Below are 14,021 nucleotides of genomic sequence, written 5' to 3'. Positions count from 1 at the left end.
CCCAATTGGACACCCTGGCCCTGGTCTTGCCCTGACTTTTCTGAATAAAGTATAGCAGATACAGAATGATCTGGTTTATGCCTCTTCTCCCTTCCCGTCCGTTCTGTTTTCTCTTTTTCCTTTATTATTCCTTTACTCATCAAACTTTCCAGGAAGCGTTTTTCTTTTTCTTCCTCTATACTGGTAATCCACACTTTCAGAAACACACACACACACACGCATATACACGCACACAGTCAGTCATCACCATCCACTACCTGCTGGTTATCAATCTCCAAAGGCCACAGTCAGCCCTTCCCTGTCCCCGGGGTACAGATGGCACTGTTTGGCACTGAGTCTGGAATTGGCACCTCGAGAGCATTGCTTCCTGTGTGACCTAGTTAGTGGGCCCTCTCTCAAGTGCATTTTAACCCTCAAGTGGGCGGCTTAAAGCAGAGGTCCCAGTTATAACAACCGCGGGCAGATCAGGGGATGGCTCTGATACCACGCACCTCCACGCTCTTGCGCCTGGGACACGGGAGGACCGCAGGAGTCTCCGCCCTCCTGACCTGATCACGTGGGTCCTTCTGGAAGTTCTGACTAGCTTTGCACATCCTCCCAGGACACTAATACTGCATCTTACTTTTATATAAAAATTGAGGAAACATGAAACACTTATACCAAATGAACGGTACCAGAAACCTGAGAAATTCTACAAATACAGAAATGCCTTCTTCCTCTTGGGATAAAATATTACAAGGAGATCACAGTCATGCTTGCTGTTTTCTTTTTCCCATTGAAAAAATTACTCACTTAAGATGCCCATATTTGCAGCTGCTCTTCGGACTTAACAATACGGTGGTTGGAGCTTAGGTTCTGAACGAATGAGGACCCAGAGCAGCCTCCATGCTGCAACTCAATGGGCCAGGTGTGGGTGCAGGTCAGCTGGCCGGGGAGGCACCGCATAGTGTATCTCCTTTGTTACTGGCTTGTTCAAATGCCACTATTACTGAATTGAACCACTCTAAAAGTATTTCAAATATCAGGCAGTTACTGTTTTTAAGGTTCCACCCTTCCTTTATCTCCTGATTTCTTCCTCCAAACTCCTGCCCCTTCCTTTTCCCTCTAATTAGCAGTCAAGTGTTACAATCTCAGTTAAAAACAAAACAATATAAAAAAAAAACACACCCAAAAAACTAATCTGTACCAAGAAGTCTTAATAGGAAGAAGGCCTTAAGGAAGGATGATGTTAGATATCTTCCTCTCTGGGCTGCGCTGGCCTGGCGGTGTTCAGCTACACGGCTGCAGTCATGGGGTTCTTCTGCCTGGGATCCTGGGCTCGGTAGGGGTACTGGTCTGGGCTGCCCCCGCGGGGCCCTGGTCTGCCCATTTCCTGATAGGCCGGCACTCTGTGGTGCTGAGGCGGTGAGGGCGGAACATCTTGTCGGAAGGGTCCTTTGTGCTGGGGGGCTGGCGGGGGTGGGTAGTACTGGGGATACCGGAGATCTGCGACCCTCAGATCCGGGGGGCGGGGATAGCCCCCTTTGGGAGGATGTACAGGATGAGCCCCTGGGTAATACGGAAGCTCCCTTTCCTTGTAGAGCCCTCGAGATGCTGCTGTGAGATAGTCCACAGGATCAGGTCCTCCCCTGAAAAGAGAAGAACAGACACATGTCAACAGTTACTTAGCTGGCTGCCCAGCTGAAGACCACATTCCCCAGTCTTCCATTATGTGTGTGACCGAGGTTCTGTCAAGCCAAGCAGCAACTAAGAACAGCTTGAATGTAAGCTTTATAAACACCTGTGTACCAACCCTGCAAATGTCACCACCCGGAGGTCACAGAGCTTTTCCCTAGTATTTAAGAGAACAAGTTAGTGTGACCAATGGATGTGAGCAGTAGTGACATGTACCCTTAATAAGAAGACGGGGAACTTTCTTCTTCCCTTCTCTCCTTCCTGTTGGCCATTGGAGTGGCCATTTAAACCAGAAGGAGAAAACCACATGCTGAAGAAGGCAAAGCTCAGAAGGCAAGAGCCCTGGTCCTTGACACCACAGAGCCACCAAGTCAGCTAGGATTGCTTACTCTAGATTGGCACTCGAGAGAGAAATATACTTCTAGCCTGTATACAGTGTCCTCTCATGTGGGCCATAAGCGCCAAGCTAGCTTCATAAACAAGGCAAGTTTGGCTCTCTTGTTTGGCTGTGATCATTCTGTCCCTTTTGTTCTCTGCCTTTCTGAAGGTGGTCCTACCTATGGTGGTAGAAACATACAGGTTTTTTGGAGCTATAAAGTTCTCATGAATTACACTCACTTCTCTCCTAGGTCTGCAGGAACTCTTCAAATGAGCCATAGTCTCGGTGGACTTTTTTTTTTTTTTGTCTCTGTCACATTCCTTTGTGGATTAGTATGCCCACCCCTCTCCACAGTTCCTAGGAAAAGTCCTAACCCAGAGCTAGGAATTACTCACCTAGAAGCTCAATCTAAAGCAATTCTCCCATAAAGAAGCACCACCAGGCCGGTAGCAGAGTGGGAAAAGCCAAACCAGCTGTATATTACGCAATGTAATCAGTAGGCACACAGAAAGGTCCAGGGCAAGAATAAACACTAACAGAAAGCGACCCTGTCTAGCTCTTTCTGCTAAGACAACAAGCATCTTCTGATCCATTTGCCATAACAGAAGCAATACGTCTCTAAACAATGTACAGATGACTGTGTCTTATCTAGCCTGGGGTTAAACAGATGAGTTCTGTTTGCAGCTCTTAAAATCCCATAAACCTTCTGTGCACATACACACCACCATTACCCCCCAGATCCTTCCCGCATTTTACCCCCCCTTCTATTATTTTTTGAAAGGAAAACAGCAACAATCATAATTAATGAAAAGCTCTCCAATGTCAGACTACAAACTGGTAGAACACTTGAAAGAAATGACAGGGCTGTAAGAACAGTGTCTGTGGTTAATCAAACACCGTCAGTGAGGGTCAGAATCACCCTGTAATCTGCAGAGTTTGATGTTAAAACAGCTCTGTAAGTTCCTTAAATCAATGAAGGTTTGACAAGCTCCGAGCCCCAAGCATGTGGAAAGCGGCATGCGAGCACATTTGTAAAGATGAACAATAGAATGCTCTCTCTACTTCTTTATGTCTTAATTTGGCGATGTATAATAATGAAAGATAGACCCTCGAGCCTGGGGTAATTTAGTTAGTGAGAGTTTTCAGATAAAAAAATTAAATTGTTTATGTACAAGTTATTATAGCATCCACTGCTATTATTCAGTGCAGTGTGCTTTGCTCTATTTTAAATTGCCCATGACAAATCGAGCACAAATGCATAATCTGTCACTCCAGCCAGGGGAAATTAAGGATCAGGATTTCATCTTCCCTTTCCTTTAGAATTTTATTTTTGATTTAGGGGACTTCCAGCATTCATTATATCCTTTATCATAAAATATTTGAAGTCCCCCCCCCCCACCCCCGCACTCATTTCGATTTCCTTCGGTTCGTGTTAGAGACTTCCGAAACGCTTAAAAAAAAATCCTTAACCTGTGCTTTCTCTCGAAATCCACTGAAGATATTTCTCTGCATGAAGTGAAACATGTGGTTTTTCTGCACTCATTTTAAGCCCTTGGGATAAATCACTGACATTTGCAACACACAAACATTATCTGCTTTAAAATGAACACACAGCCAGTGCTCCCTCCGGACCCTCTTAGCCTGGATGTTTCCTGTTTAAAATGGAAAGAGAGAAAGGAGGAATTCCAGGCCTTGGACTTTTAGGGTCCTGTTCTCTCCCTGGAGGTTTCTGTCTTTTAAAACAGAACATTATAAAAGACAGGCACGCCTTTTTTTTTTTTTTTTTTTTTTGAGAGAAAACCCAGATTAAGTGGTGATGGGGGCAGAAGTCACCCTGAGAGCCACCATGACAGAGAACGTGGGGACCGTCGCTGTCTCTTCTCCCACTTGTCCGCCCTGTGAGTCCCCCACCTCTTACCGCAAGGTGTGGGGAGGCTTTCCCTGGTCAGATGGGACAGAACTCAAGACAGTTTGGGGGTCCCCATGTTGCTTCCTCTTAGGGGAGATTTTATGTCTGGGAGTCTGCTTACATGTGGCAGAAACCAAGTCAGGTAGCTGTTCTTTGTCAAAAAATGAAATCAGGGAAATTGTCCTTACTCTGTAGAACTCATCAGAACAGTTATCATTTTTAATTGTTCAGAGAGAAGGAAAACAATGAGCTGGCCTATAAAAGTACTGTTTAAGTTTCAAAGAGTGCTAGAATAAGTTTTTCTTTTTTTTTTCTGATGGGGGGGGATATGTGTTGTCTATAATAACTTTTTACTCAAATGTAAGCATGTTATATAGACTTTCCCCAGAACAACATCTAAGTGTTTTTGAATACAGTATATGTGTGCACACACCCGCGCGCACACGCACGCACACACACACACACACACACACACACACACACACATGCAAATGATTTTTAAACAAACAAACAAAAAGCCCTTCTCATTAACTACAGAACTTGATAGGAAAAAGGAAAAAAAATGAAGGAGCTGAAATTTTAGCTTTGTTAACCTTGAGTTTCACTTTTCATAGTTTCTTTATTTGGGTGAAATTTGGTAGAAAAGCACAGAAACCAACCCATTCTGGGGCCTAAGAAATGTTTGTCACGGTGACCAGTGCTGCACGTGCGCGTCAACCCCGAGAACCCCAAAGGCAGCTGCCTCCAGAGATTCTGATGCCTACAAGGATCCAAACAGGAAACAGATCAGAACTTCAAGACCCCTCATTCTTTATGTGACTGCATGAGTTCCATTTGTATGTGTTACTGCGTTTTTTGTTTTTTTTTTTTTGTATTTTTCTGAAGCTGGAAACGGGGAGAGACAGTCAGATAGACTCCCGCATGCACCTGACCGGGATCCACCCGGCACGCCCACCAGGGGGCGATGTTCTGACCCTCCGGGGTGTCACTCTGCCGCGACCAGAGCCACTCTAGCGCCTGGGGCAGAGGCCAAGGAGCCATCTTCAGCGCCCGGGCCATCTTTGCTCCAATGGAGCCTTGGCTGCGGGAGAGGAAGAGAGAGACAGAGAGGAAGGAGGGGGGGGGGGTGGAGAAGCAAATGGGCGCTTCTCTTATGTGCTCTGGCCGGGAATCGAACCCAGGTCCCCCGCACGCCAGGCCGACGCTCTACCGCTGAGCCAACCGGCCAGGGCCGTGTTACTGCATTTTTTTTAGAAACAATTTCCCATTGAAAATCTTACCCAGGAACTCTATTTACTTAAGGAAAGAGAAACAAGCCTATATTTGCTTTCTTTATTATATAACTCTTTGAGGAAGCTGTCATGAAAATATCTATATTTTTAAAATTTCACTTTCCCCCCCACATTTTTCACTGTTTACTTTTTTATTTTAGTTTTGATTAGGCTCACTTTTGAGGCTAAAAGAATTCAGGTTTCACTTGGAAAACCCATAGGAACTATCTCTGACATACAGTTTCTAATCGCATAGATGCCTGCAATAATGAATGTTAACCTTTAAGTCTAAACAGAGAAAGCTATATGAAATTGACATGTGAAGAAACAATAAGGATCACTTTCTTTATAGGAGGTTTTCCTCTTTTTGCCATTTTGATATGTCACCATTATTCACTAAACAAAAAAGGGGCTGAAAATCAGAGGCTAAGCGGGTCAGATAGCCAGCACCTAGGAACCAAGAGTCTTCATTTTATGAAAGGATGGAAGGCATGCTCCTGTATTTGTAAGATAATCTTATATGGGGAAAGGGGTCAATATTGGATGAACCAAGTCACTGGAGAAACCTCTCAGCTAGTCATGAGGTGGCTATACTATACTCAGTGGAATAGAGGAAGGGGCACGAGCAATTTTGCAATTTAGTTTTTTTTTTAATAATTTTATTTTTTTAATGGGGTGACATCAATAAATCAGGATACATATATTCAAAGATAACATGTCCAGGTTATCTTGTCATTCAATTATGTTGCATACCCATCACCCAAAGTCAGATTGTCCTCTGTCACCTTCTATCTAGTTTTCTTTGTGCCCCTCCCCTTCCCCCTCCCCCTCCCCCTTTCTCTCTCCCTCTCCCCCCTCCCCTCATAACCACCATACTCTTATCAATGGGCATGAGCAATTTTGAATTGTCCCTTCTCTCCTTGTATTTCCCCTCCCCTCCCCGTCAACAGCACTCACTATAGTCGGTCATTCTCACCTCACCTGTCTTCCATCTCACCTGTGTCTAGTTTATCTATTGCACTGGAGCACAAGGATCTTGAAGGAAGAAATTGAGCCTTGTATATCTACTGATCTCCCTCATAGCTTAGCACAGGGCTTTGCGCATCACAGGTGCTCCACAAATGTATGTTAAATTTGTTCAAGAGAGTTTAAAGTAAAGAGAAAACCTACAAACATACCCAACAACCAAAGAGGATCAGATGTGTGTAGAGGGTAGAAGTAGGTAGAGTAATAAAAGGAGAAAGTGGATTCTCATTGAGATGCAGAGACTACAATAGGTGAAGTAGGAATAGTCTCTAATTTTTTTAAAAAAAGGAAGGGGGGGGGCAGTGGGCTGAGAAAAATAACTGAATTGAGTCCAAAACAGGACAGGGCACAGATTATTATATTAGTTTTATTTGCAAAGAAAAATAGTATACTGTCTTATCTCTGCTGTCTTGCATACTACTTGAAACATAGTAGGTGCTTAATAAATCTTGGACTTGAATTTAATTGCCTTGATTTACCAATGAGATGAACATGACTGACTGGTGTAGGTTAAGTGCATTTATTCAAGAACCATTTAAGGATTGTTTCTGTTATGGTCCAGCAAATAAATTTCTTTTGTTTCTGTCCTAACAATATAGGAACATCTTAACATATACATTTAGAAATAGAGTACACGTGGTCTCAAATAAAAGGTCTTAGGGAGACAATGTCAAAGGTGAAAACCACTTGCTTATCTTTTTTCTCATTTTCTTTGCCTGAGGAGATATATCTGAAAAAAATATTTCTATGAGAAATGTCCAAGATTTTACTGCCTATGTTATCTTCTAGGATTTTTATAGTTTTGTGTCTAATATTTAAGTTATTAATCTATTTTGAGTTTATTCTTGTGTATGGTAAAAGAAGGTGGTCTAGCTTTATTTATTTTTTTGCATGTATCTGTCCAATTTTCTCAATGCTACTTATTGAATAGACTGTCTTCTTTACCCCATTGTATGTTCCTGACCATATAGGTAGGTATGGGTTGATTTCTGGGCTCTATCTATCTATTCTGTTGACCTATATATCTGTTTTTATGCAAGTACCATGCTGTTTTGATTACTATGGCCTTGTAGTATAGTTTGGTATCAGGTAGCGTGATTACTCCAACTTTGTTCTTCTTTCTCAAGATTGTTGTGGCTATTTGGGGTCTTTCGGGGCTCCATATAAATTTTTATAGTATTTTTTCTAGTTTTGTGAAATACATCATTGGTATCTTGATAGTAATTACACTGAATCTATAAATTGCTTTGGGTAATAGACATTTTAATGATGTTAATTCTTCCTATCCATGAACACAGTATATGCTTCCACTTGTTGCATCTTCTTCAATTTTCTTCTTTAATGTCTTATAATTTTCTGACTACAGGTCTTTTACATCCTTGTTTAAACTTATTCGTAAGCATTTTATTATTTTCAAGCAGTTGTGACTGATACTGTTTTCTTGGTTTTCCTTTCTGATAGATCATTATTGGTGTATAAAAATGCAACTGATCTCTGCGTTTTTCAACAAAATGAAAAGACAACCCACTAAATGGGAGAACATATTTGCTGACACATTTGATAAGAGATTAATATACAAAATTTATAAAAAACTTATAAAAGTCAACACCACAATAACCCAAACAATCCAATTACAAACGAGCAAAAGACCTGAAAAGATACTTTTCTAAAGAGGACATACAGATGGCCAATAGATATATGAAAAAATGCTCAGCATCACTAATCATCAGAGAAATGCAAATTAAAACCACAGTGAGATATCACCTCATATCTGCCTATTATGTGAATGACTATTATCAAATCAACAAAAAACTAGTGCTGGGCAGGGTGTGGAGAAAAGGGAACCCTCATGCATTGTTGGTAGAAATTCAGATTGGTGCAGCCACTGTACAAAGCAGTGTGGAGTTATCTCAAAAAATTAAAAGTGGAACTGCCTTTTGACCCAGTAATCCCACTTCTGGGAATTAATCCTAGGAATCTCAAAACACTAACTTGAAAGAACATATGCACCCTTGTGTTCATTGCAGCATTATTTACAATAGCCAAGATCTTGAAACAGCCCAGGTGTCCATCAGTAGATGAGTACATAAAAAAGCTATGGCACAATTACTCAATGGAATACTACATGACCATAAAAGGGAAGGAAACCTTTACCTTCTATAACAGTGTGGCTGGACCTGGAGAGTATTATGCTAAGTGAAATAAGCCAGTCAGAGAAAGAGAAGTACATATGATTTCACTCATATGTGAAATCTAATAAATGAAATGAATTAACAAGCAAAATAGAAACAGACTCATTCATAGAGAGCAGGTTGACATCCTTGGGGGGGTGGTGAGTGAGGGAAGTGGAGGGATAGAGCAAAAAAGGACAAAAAAAAAAAAAAAACCCGCAGGAAAAAAAGGTGCAAACCAGATGAAATTATCACAATTTCAGTACCTGAACTTAAGGATTGATAAACACCAATTTAGTGTGATATCCAGCTCCCCTCTGCCAAAGAGCTTCCCAACCTTTTCTCCACCAGAGTACACAGATGAATAACTTTCACATAAACCACACAAGCGCAAGAGAGACAGAGGCTACTATGATGCAAACTTCTGTATTTCCTGCTGTAACTGAATGCCCTTCCCTCCCACTCAAAGCGTGCGCGCACTCACACACACACACACACACACACACACACACACACACACACAGAGACAAGTGAATGGGGATGATATTATCAAGGGAGAACACTTGAATCCTCTATAATTTATTAAAAGAATTATTTGCAACCTTTTGTTCATCAGGATCAGTGACAAATCTTGGCAAGAAATATCTGATCACGATTCATCTATGTGTATCAAACCTGTGATAAGATCCACTGCTTCATTCAGCCAATGAGCTCCCTCTAGGTCTAGGAGGAAGGACAGGTGAAGTTGAAGAATAACAGGGAAACCACAACTAGGGTTGAGCCAGAGATGAGCAGGTGTAAAAATGAGGGATGCAGTAAAAAGTGTGAAAGCCATGAGGAAAAGCTTCCAAAGGGCAGAATCTTTGTTCCTCTTCATTTCTGTGAGATACTATGCACGCTAATAGCTGTCCAAACTACGGCAATTTCTTAACTTCCACGGTGGCCTTTATGGATTTCCCTTTGTGGTAATAATTGGCTGTGACCAAATCTGGGGGTCAAATAAAAGGAAGTGACATGATGTGATACTGTTGGTGCTAAGAGAGGCCCCTGTTTCCCTCGGCAGAAAGACAACATCTGGCAAAGCCATACTCCTCTCAAGCACGCCACCTGTAGATTATTCAGTGGGGAGCTGCTGTTGGTGCCTTCTTTTCTGACTCTTCAACAAATATGACAAAGCTCAAAAAAGATCAGCACAAACAAATATACTTGTAGGCGCTTGAGTCCCTTATGCTATGTGGCCAGAGATGCTTTTAGCCTTTGTTTGGAAATTCCTCCAACATCAGATTTCCAGTTACCAGGCCTTCCTCCTTCATCCAGGCATGAATGCAGCCGGCCAGATTAGCAGCGCCCTCTGCCCTGTATACAACATAGTTATGGTTTCTGCAGAATTTACAGAATCGTAAAATATAACGATCACTTGACGGCCTGTGTTACAGAGACGATTTCAGAAAGAAATCCCACTCTCATCACTCACATTTCCCATGGCACTATGAGGACCGGACTCTTGATCTTTGCTAAGAACTGGAGTGGGACGAGATTTATTGGCAGATACTTTTGGCCCTTATAAACACCAAGGAAATGTTTGCATAGAAAATGACTGAGTGCTTAGAAGATATTTCTAAAAACAGTTTAAGAGAGTTTGAAATTTTGATCACCCACATTTATTTTCTTCTTTCATGTTTTACAGCAATGACCACAAACAAGAATTCAGTGCGATGAGGATGGAATCCTAGAGAACCCATTTGGCAGATGTTATTTGGAAAGTGGCTCTTAAGAATGTTCCATCCTATCAGACTGTGGGAAGGTACTCCCTAAAAATGGTCCTGCTAAAGTAATTTTCTTTATGACAGGGCACGGGATTTTTAGAGTGGGTGCTGAGGACAACTAAGAAGAGTAACTAACATGAGAGCATAGATAGAGAGAAGGAACCTTGTGGAAAGCCAAAGCTGCTATGAGTGGCCACAAAGAAGGTCATGAAAAAGACACTGAGTGATACCTGCACACACTTACCACATGGTCTTTCTAACCCCAGAAGGGATTTTATTTAAAGAGAATGGCAACCAAAGGAACACATTATTATAACTTGTAAGGCCACTAAACTCATCTATGTCTCTCTCTCTCTCTCTCTCTCTCTCTCTCCCATAACAGTAATCCTGGAATTTTAATATCTAAACACTGAAGATTTTATTGAATTGTCATGCAAGAGACAACAGTTCAATTTCAAGGTCGGACCTGGAGGGCCAACAGGTTCAAGAGCATAGGGTCCTGAATTCTAAAGATGGTTGTGCCTGTCCCTTAGGGGAAGCACTGCCCAGTTTTCTGCCCCAGGTCACTGCCTGGAGACAGGACATTCTAAGAGAAAAACACTGTTTATTCCTGATCAATTTTGATTATAATTATTTTTAGAGTAATACATACAATTTAAAAATATTTTAAATTGATTTTAGTTTATTGTGTTCACATGAATTCAAGTGTCCCACTCAATATAACTCCCTCCGTCACCCTCTTGTCCCCCATTACCCCCCCTTTCGCCCCCCCAAGTCCCTCCCCCCATACAACTTTTGCATATTTCTATATCTTAGCCAAAGGTATTCAGAGATCATACAGCTGCCACATCTTTACCTGCCCCCAGTCCTCTGCCATGAATTTCTGACGCCTAGGCAATAGGAATGCTTTGACGTAAACTACTTATGGTTATCAGCGACCAGAATCCCTCCTCACGAAGGGCAAGGACCACAGTGAACGACTTAACATGTCCACCTTCACGTGTGTGTGTGTATGTGTGTCGGAAAGGGCTTTCACCATGATTTCATTAAGACTCGAGTGAAACCTGCCGCTGCAATTCTCTCACTCTGAAATTCAGAAGCAGAAGTATCAGAGTTGGGAAGAGTGCTACGACTATGCTTGATGAGCTCAGGAACAAACTCCGAAAGCTGAATTTAGAATTGCAAAGATTCGAAGGCTGCCAAGCGCAGCGGCTTTCCCGGGTGCCGACAGCTCGCCGGGTTCCAGCCTAAGCATTTTCTCCACACTAATGTGCTCATTCCTCACAACGGTGCCACAAGATAGGTGCTGTTATCATCCCTGGCTCGCAGATGAGAAAACAAGAAACAGAGAGATAAAGTAACTTAGCAGGGCCCAGATTCGAGCCCAGGCAGCCCGGGAGGTCACAGGCATAACCGCTAAGCTAGACTTTGTAGCCTCTGATCTTTCTTGCTTGTCACCTGCTTGCAATGTGCTTATTGGTAGCACCAAGGGGGGAGGTAAGGAGTGTGATTTTTATTCAGTGGCACTCGGAGCAGGAGAGTAACGTGAATTACCTATGGGGATTGCTCTACATGGAGGTTTTGCAAGCCCCTCAAACCTTATGGGTACAAAATTAAGCAATGACATCTCCCCAAACCTGCTGCTCCTCCAGGGGTCCCCTTGGAGAATGACATAGCCTACAGTCAGAAATCTCGACTCCCTCTGTCATCCCTGCTGCAGCCAGACACCGGGTTCTAGGAAATGCTCTCTTAAATACTCTCAGCTGTCCATCCTCATTGCTGTGGCCTTGATTTACTCAACTTCAACTGGACGAGCGAGAGTGTCCCAGGGCTAGCAGACGGGCAGGCAAAGTGGAGGGCCAGCTTCACAAGAGAGTAAGTCACCAGCTGAGAGCCAGGCATACGTGAATCTGAAGGACAGTTGATTCTGTAAACTGTCAAGCTGGTTGCCACCAACCCAGAAACAATTTCAAGCACACAGCTGCCCTTAGTCTCAAATGAAAACATGGCACAATCTGTAAAGCGGAGACTTCAGCTTTCTGCAGGGAACTGTGTGAGCATCTAGATTATTTTTGGATGTGATACTCTCGAATATAAAACCTGACAGCAGGTAAATTTTTTGCTTGTGCCTAAATATGAGATCTGCCATAAAACTGTTGTGTTTTTTTTTTAACATCAGGTAATCTTTTCTCCTAACTTTATAAGACACAGTGAGGTTTATATAATTTCTTTCATAAACCTCAGGGTTTACTTTCTGCCTGAAGAAATGAGCATGCTCGTACTAGTATTTAACATATAAGGCAGCTGAAAGACAAAGGGACCTGTGACCAACGTAAAAGCGAGTGCTGGGTTCGCTTTTGGGCAGGACGGGTTTTGACCTCAGCACCCCCAGATACTGACTCCATTGCAGAAGGACCTTTCCTTCTGCTTCTCTCAGTAGTGACAGGAGCTACTTGGTCCCCCCTCCGGTAGAGGGGGCACACTGAAGGAGGTATGGTCTGGCTCCATGTGGGGTTAGTTTGGATTCTGATAATTGATTCGGCCACAATCATGCTTGGGTGTATTTTGGAGACTTTTGTTTTAATCTCCCTGCTCTCCAACGCCAAGGCTCTGGGTCCATTCTCTAGTTTCCACCATGTAATAGATGAAAGCACCTAGCTGCTCTGGACTCCTTTTGATGAAACTGATGCACCCGTGATAATGTTCACCAAAAGTACGGAGGAGACATTCCACCGGCTGATACTAGACTGCACGGATTCTCCCGCCTGTGCTAAGCAGGTTCCAAAGCCAGGGCTGGCCCTGGGGGGCACACGAGGCTCAGCCGTTGGTCCCGCCCAGCCCTCTATCTGGAATCCCTGTCATTATTTGGCAGAGCACACTGGACAGATAGCATCAGCATGACAGATTCTATATAATATCACCTTCTGTTCATCACTCATTTTTTGCAGATGAAATGGATTTATAGCACAAAGGTTACGAAACAGTATTGTAAAAAAGGATTTGCAACAAATAACAGAAGTTATTAAATAGCGTTTTAGGTGCCGACGACGAACGCTGAGCTCCCCTGTCCTGTCTTGGTCTCTTCATCCTGCAGCTGATCATGCCGTGGCTGGTAAAGACCGGTTAGTAATGTCGTTACAAGCCTTTTGCTTTGAGATTTCCTTTTATTGAAATGAGAGCGTCCTTTGTCTTTTCTCCTGGTGGCCTAGAGCCTGACCTTCAGCCCAGCTTCTTTGGGCTCCATCCTGGCCTTTGATGCTGGGGAAATTGAACAGCTAGCAAATCCAGGCTTATCCTAGCTCAAACTGTTTGGGACTATGAAATTGCTCTCATCATTACTTCTTCTTCTGGTCTCCAATGTTCTTGGAGACTGACCATCCTGTGCCTTTCCACAAGCCCCTCCTCGGCCCCCACTGCTACTCCCTTTCGCAAACTAATATGTGGGCCCAGAGACATCAGGAAGTGCTTTTAAAAAAGACAGAGCGAGACAAGCTTTTACTGTGAGTGAGCTCCTTCAGATGTTATTTCATCCTATATTTGTTCTCTAATTCTCTGATTTAGTCTCTGAACGATTCAAGGAAAACTGAAGATTCACCCTCGCTTCTCTTTCTTCGAGGGCTGCCTCGCCCCCAGTCATACTCGGCACCAGCGCGTGTACCCACAATGAGGAGACTCCCCCCACCCCACACTCCCGTGTTATTCCTGCAGTCTGTTATCAGCATGTGTACCCACGATGAGGAGACTCCCCCCACCCCACACTCCCGTGTTATTCCTGCAGTCTGTTATCAGCACGTGTACCCACGATGAGGAGACCCCCCCCCTCCC

General features: G+C 43.2%; 1 protein-coding gene across 2 annotated transcripts in view; it reads right to left on the bottom strand.

The window, feature by feature from the left end:
* Positions 1-781: 781 nt before the first annotated feature.
* The window catches only part of PARD3B (par-3 family cell polarity regulator beta), a 1,075,922-nt gene continuing 1,062,682 nt past the window's right edge, over positions 782-14,021 (bottom strand). For both annotated transcript variants that reach the window (XM_066346722.1, XM_066346721.1), the window contains one exon: positions 782-1,628. In XM_066346722.1, coding sequence (XP_066202819.1) covers positions 1,274-1,628 — 355 coding nt within the window. In that variant the 3' untranslated portion in view covers positions 782-1,273. The remainder of the gene's footprint in view (positions 1,629-14,021) is intronic.

This window comes from Saccopteryx leptura, chromosome 7 (assembly GCF_036850995.1).
Source record: "Saccopteryx leptura isolate mSacLep1 chromosome 7, mSacLep1_pri_phased_curated, whole genome shotgun sequence".
Lineage (NCBI taxonomy): Eukaryota > Metazoa > Chordata > Mammalia > Chiroptera > Emballonuridae > Saccopteryx > Saccopteryx leptura.
Note: the sequence above shows the minus strand (reverse complement) of the source record. Positions and strands in the feature narration are given on the sequence as shown.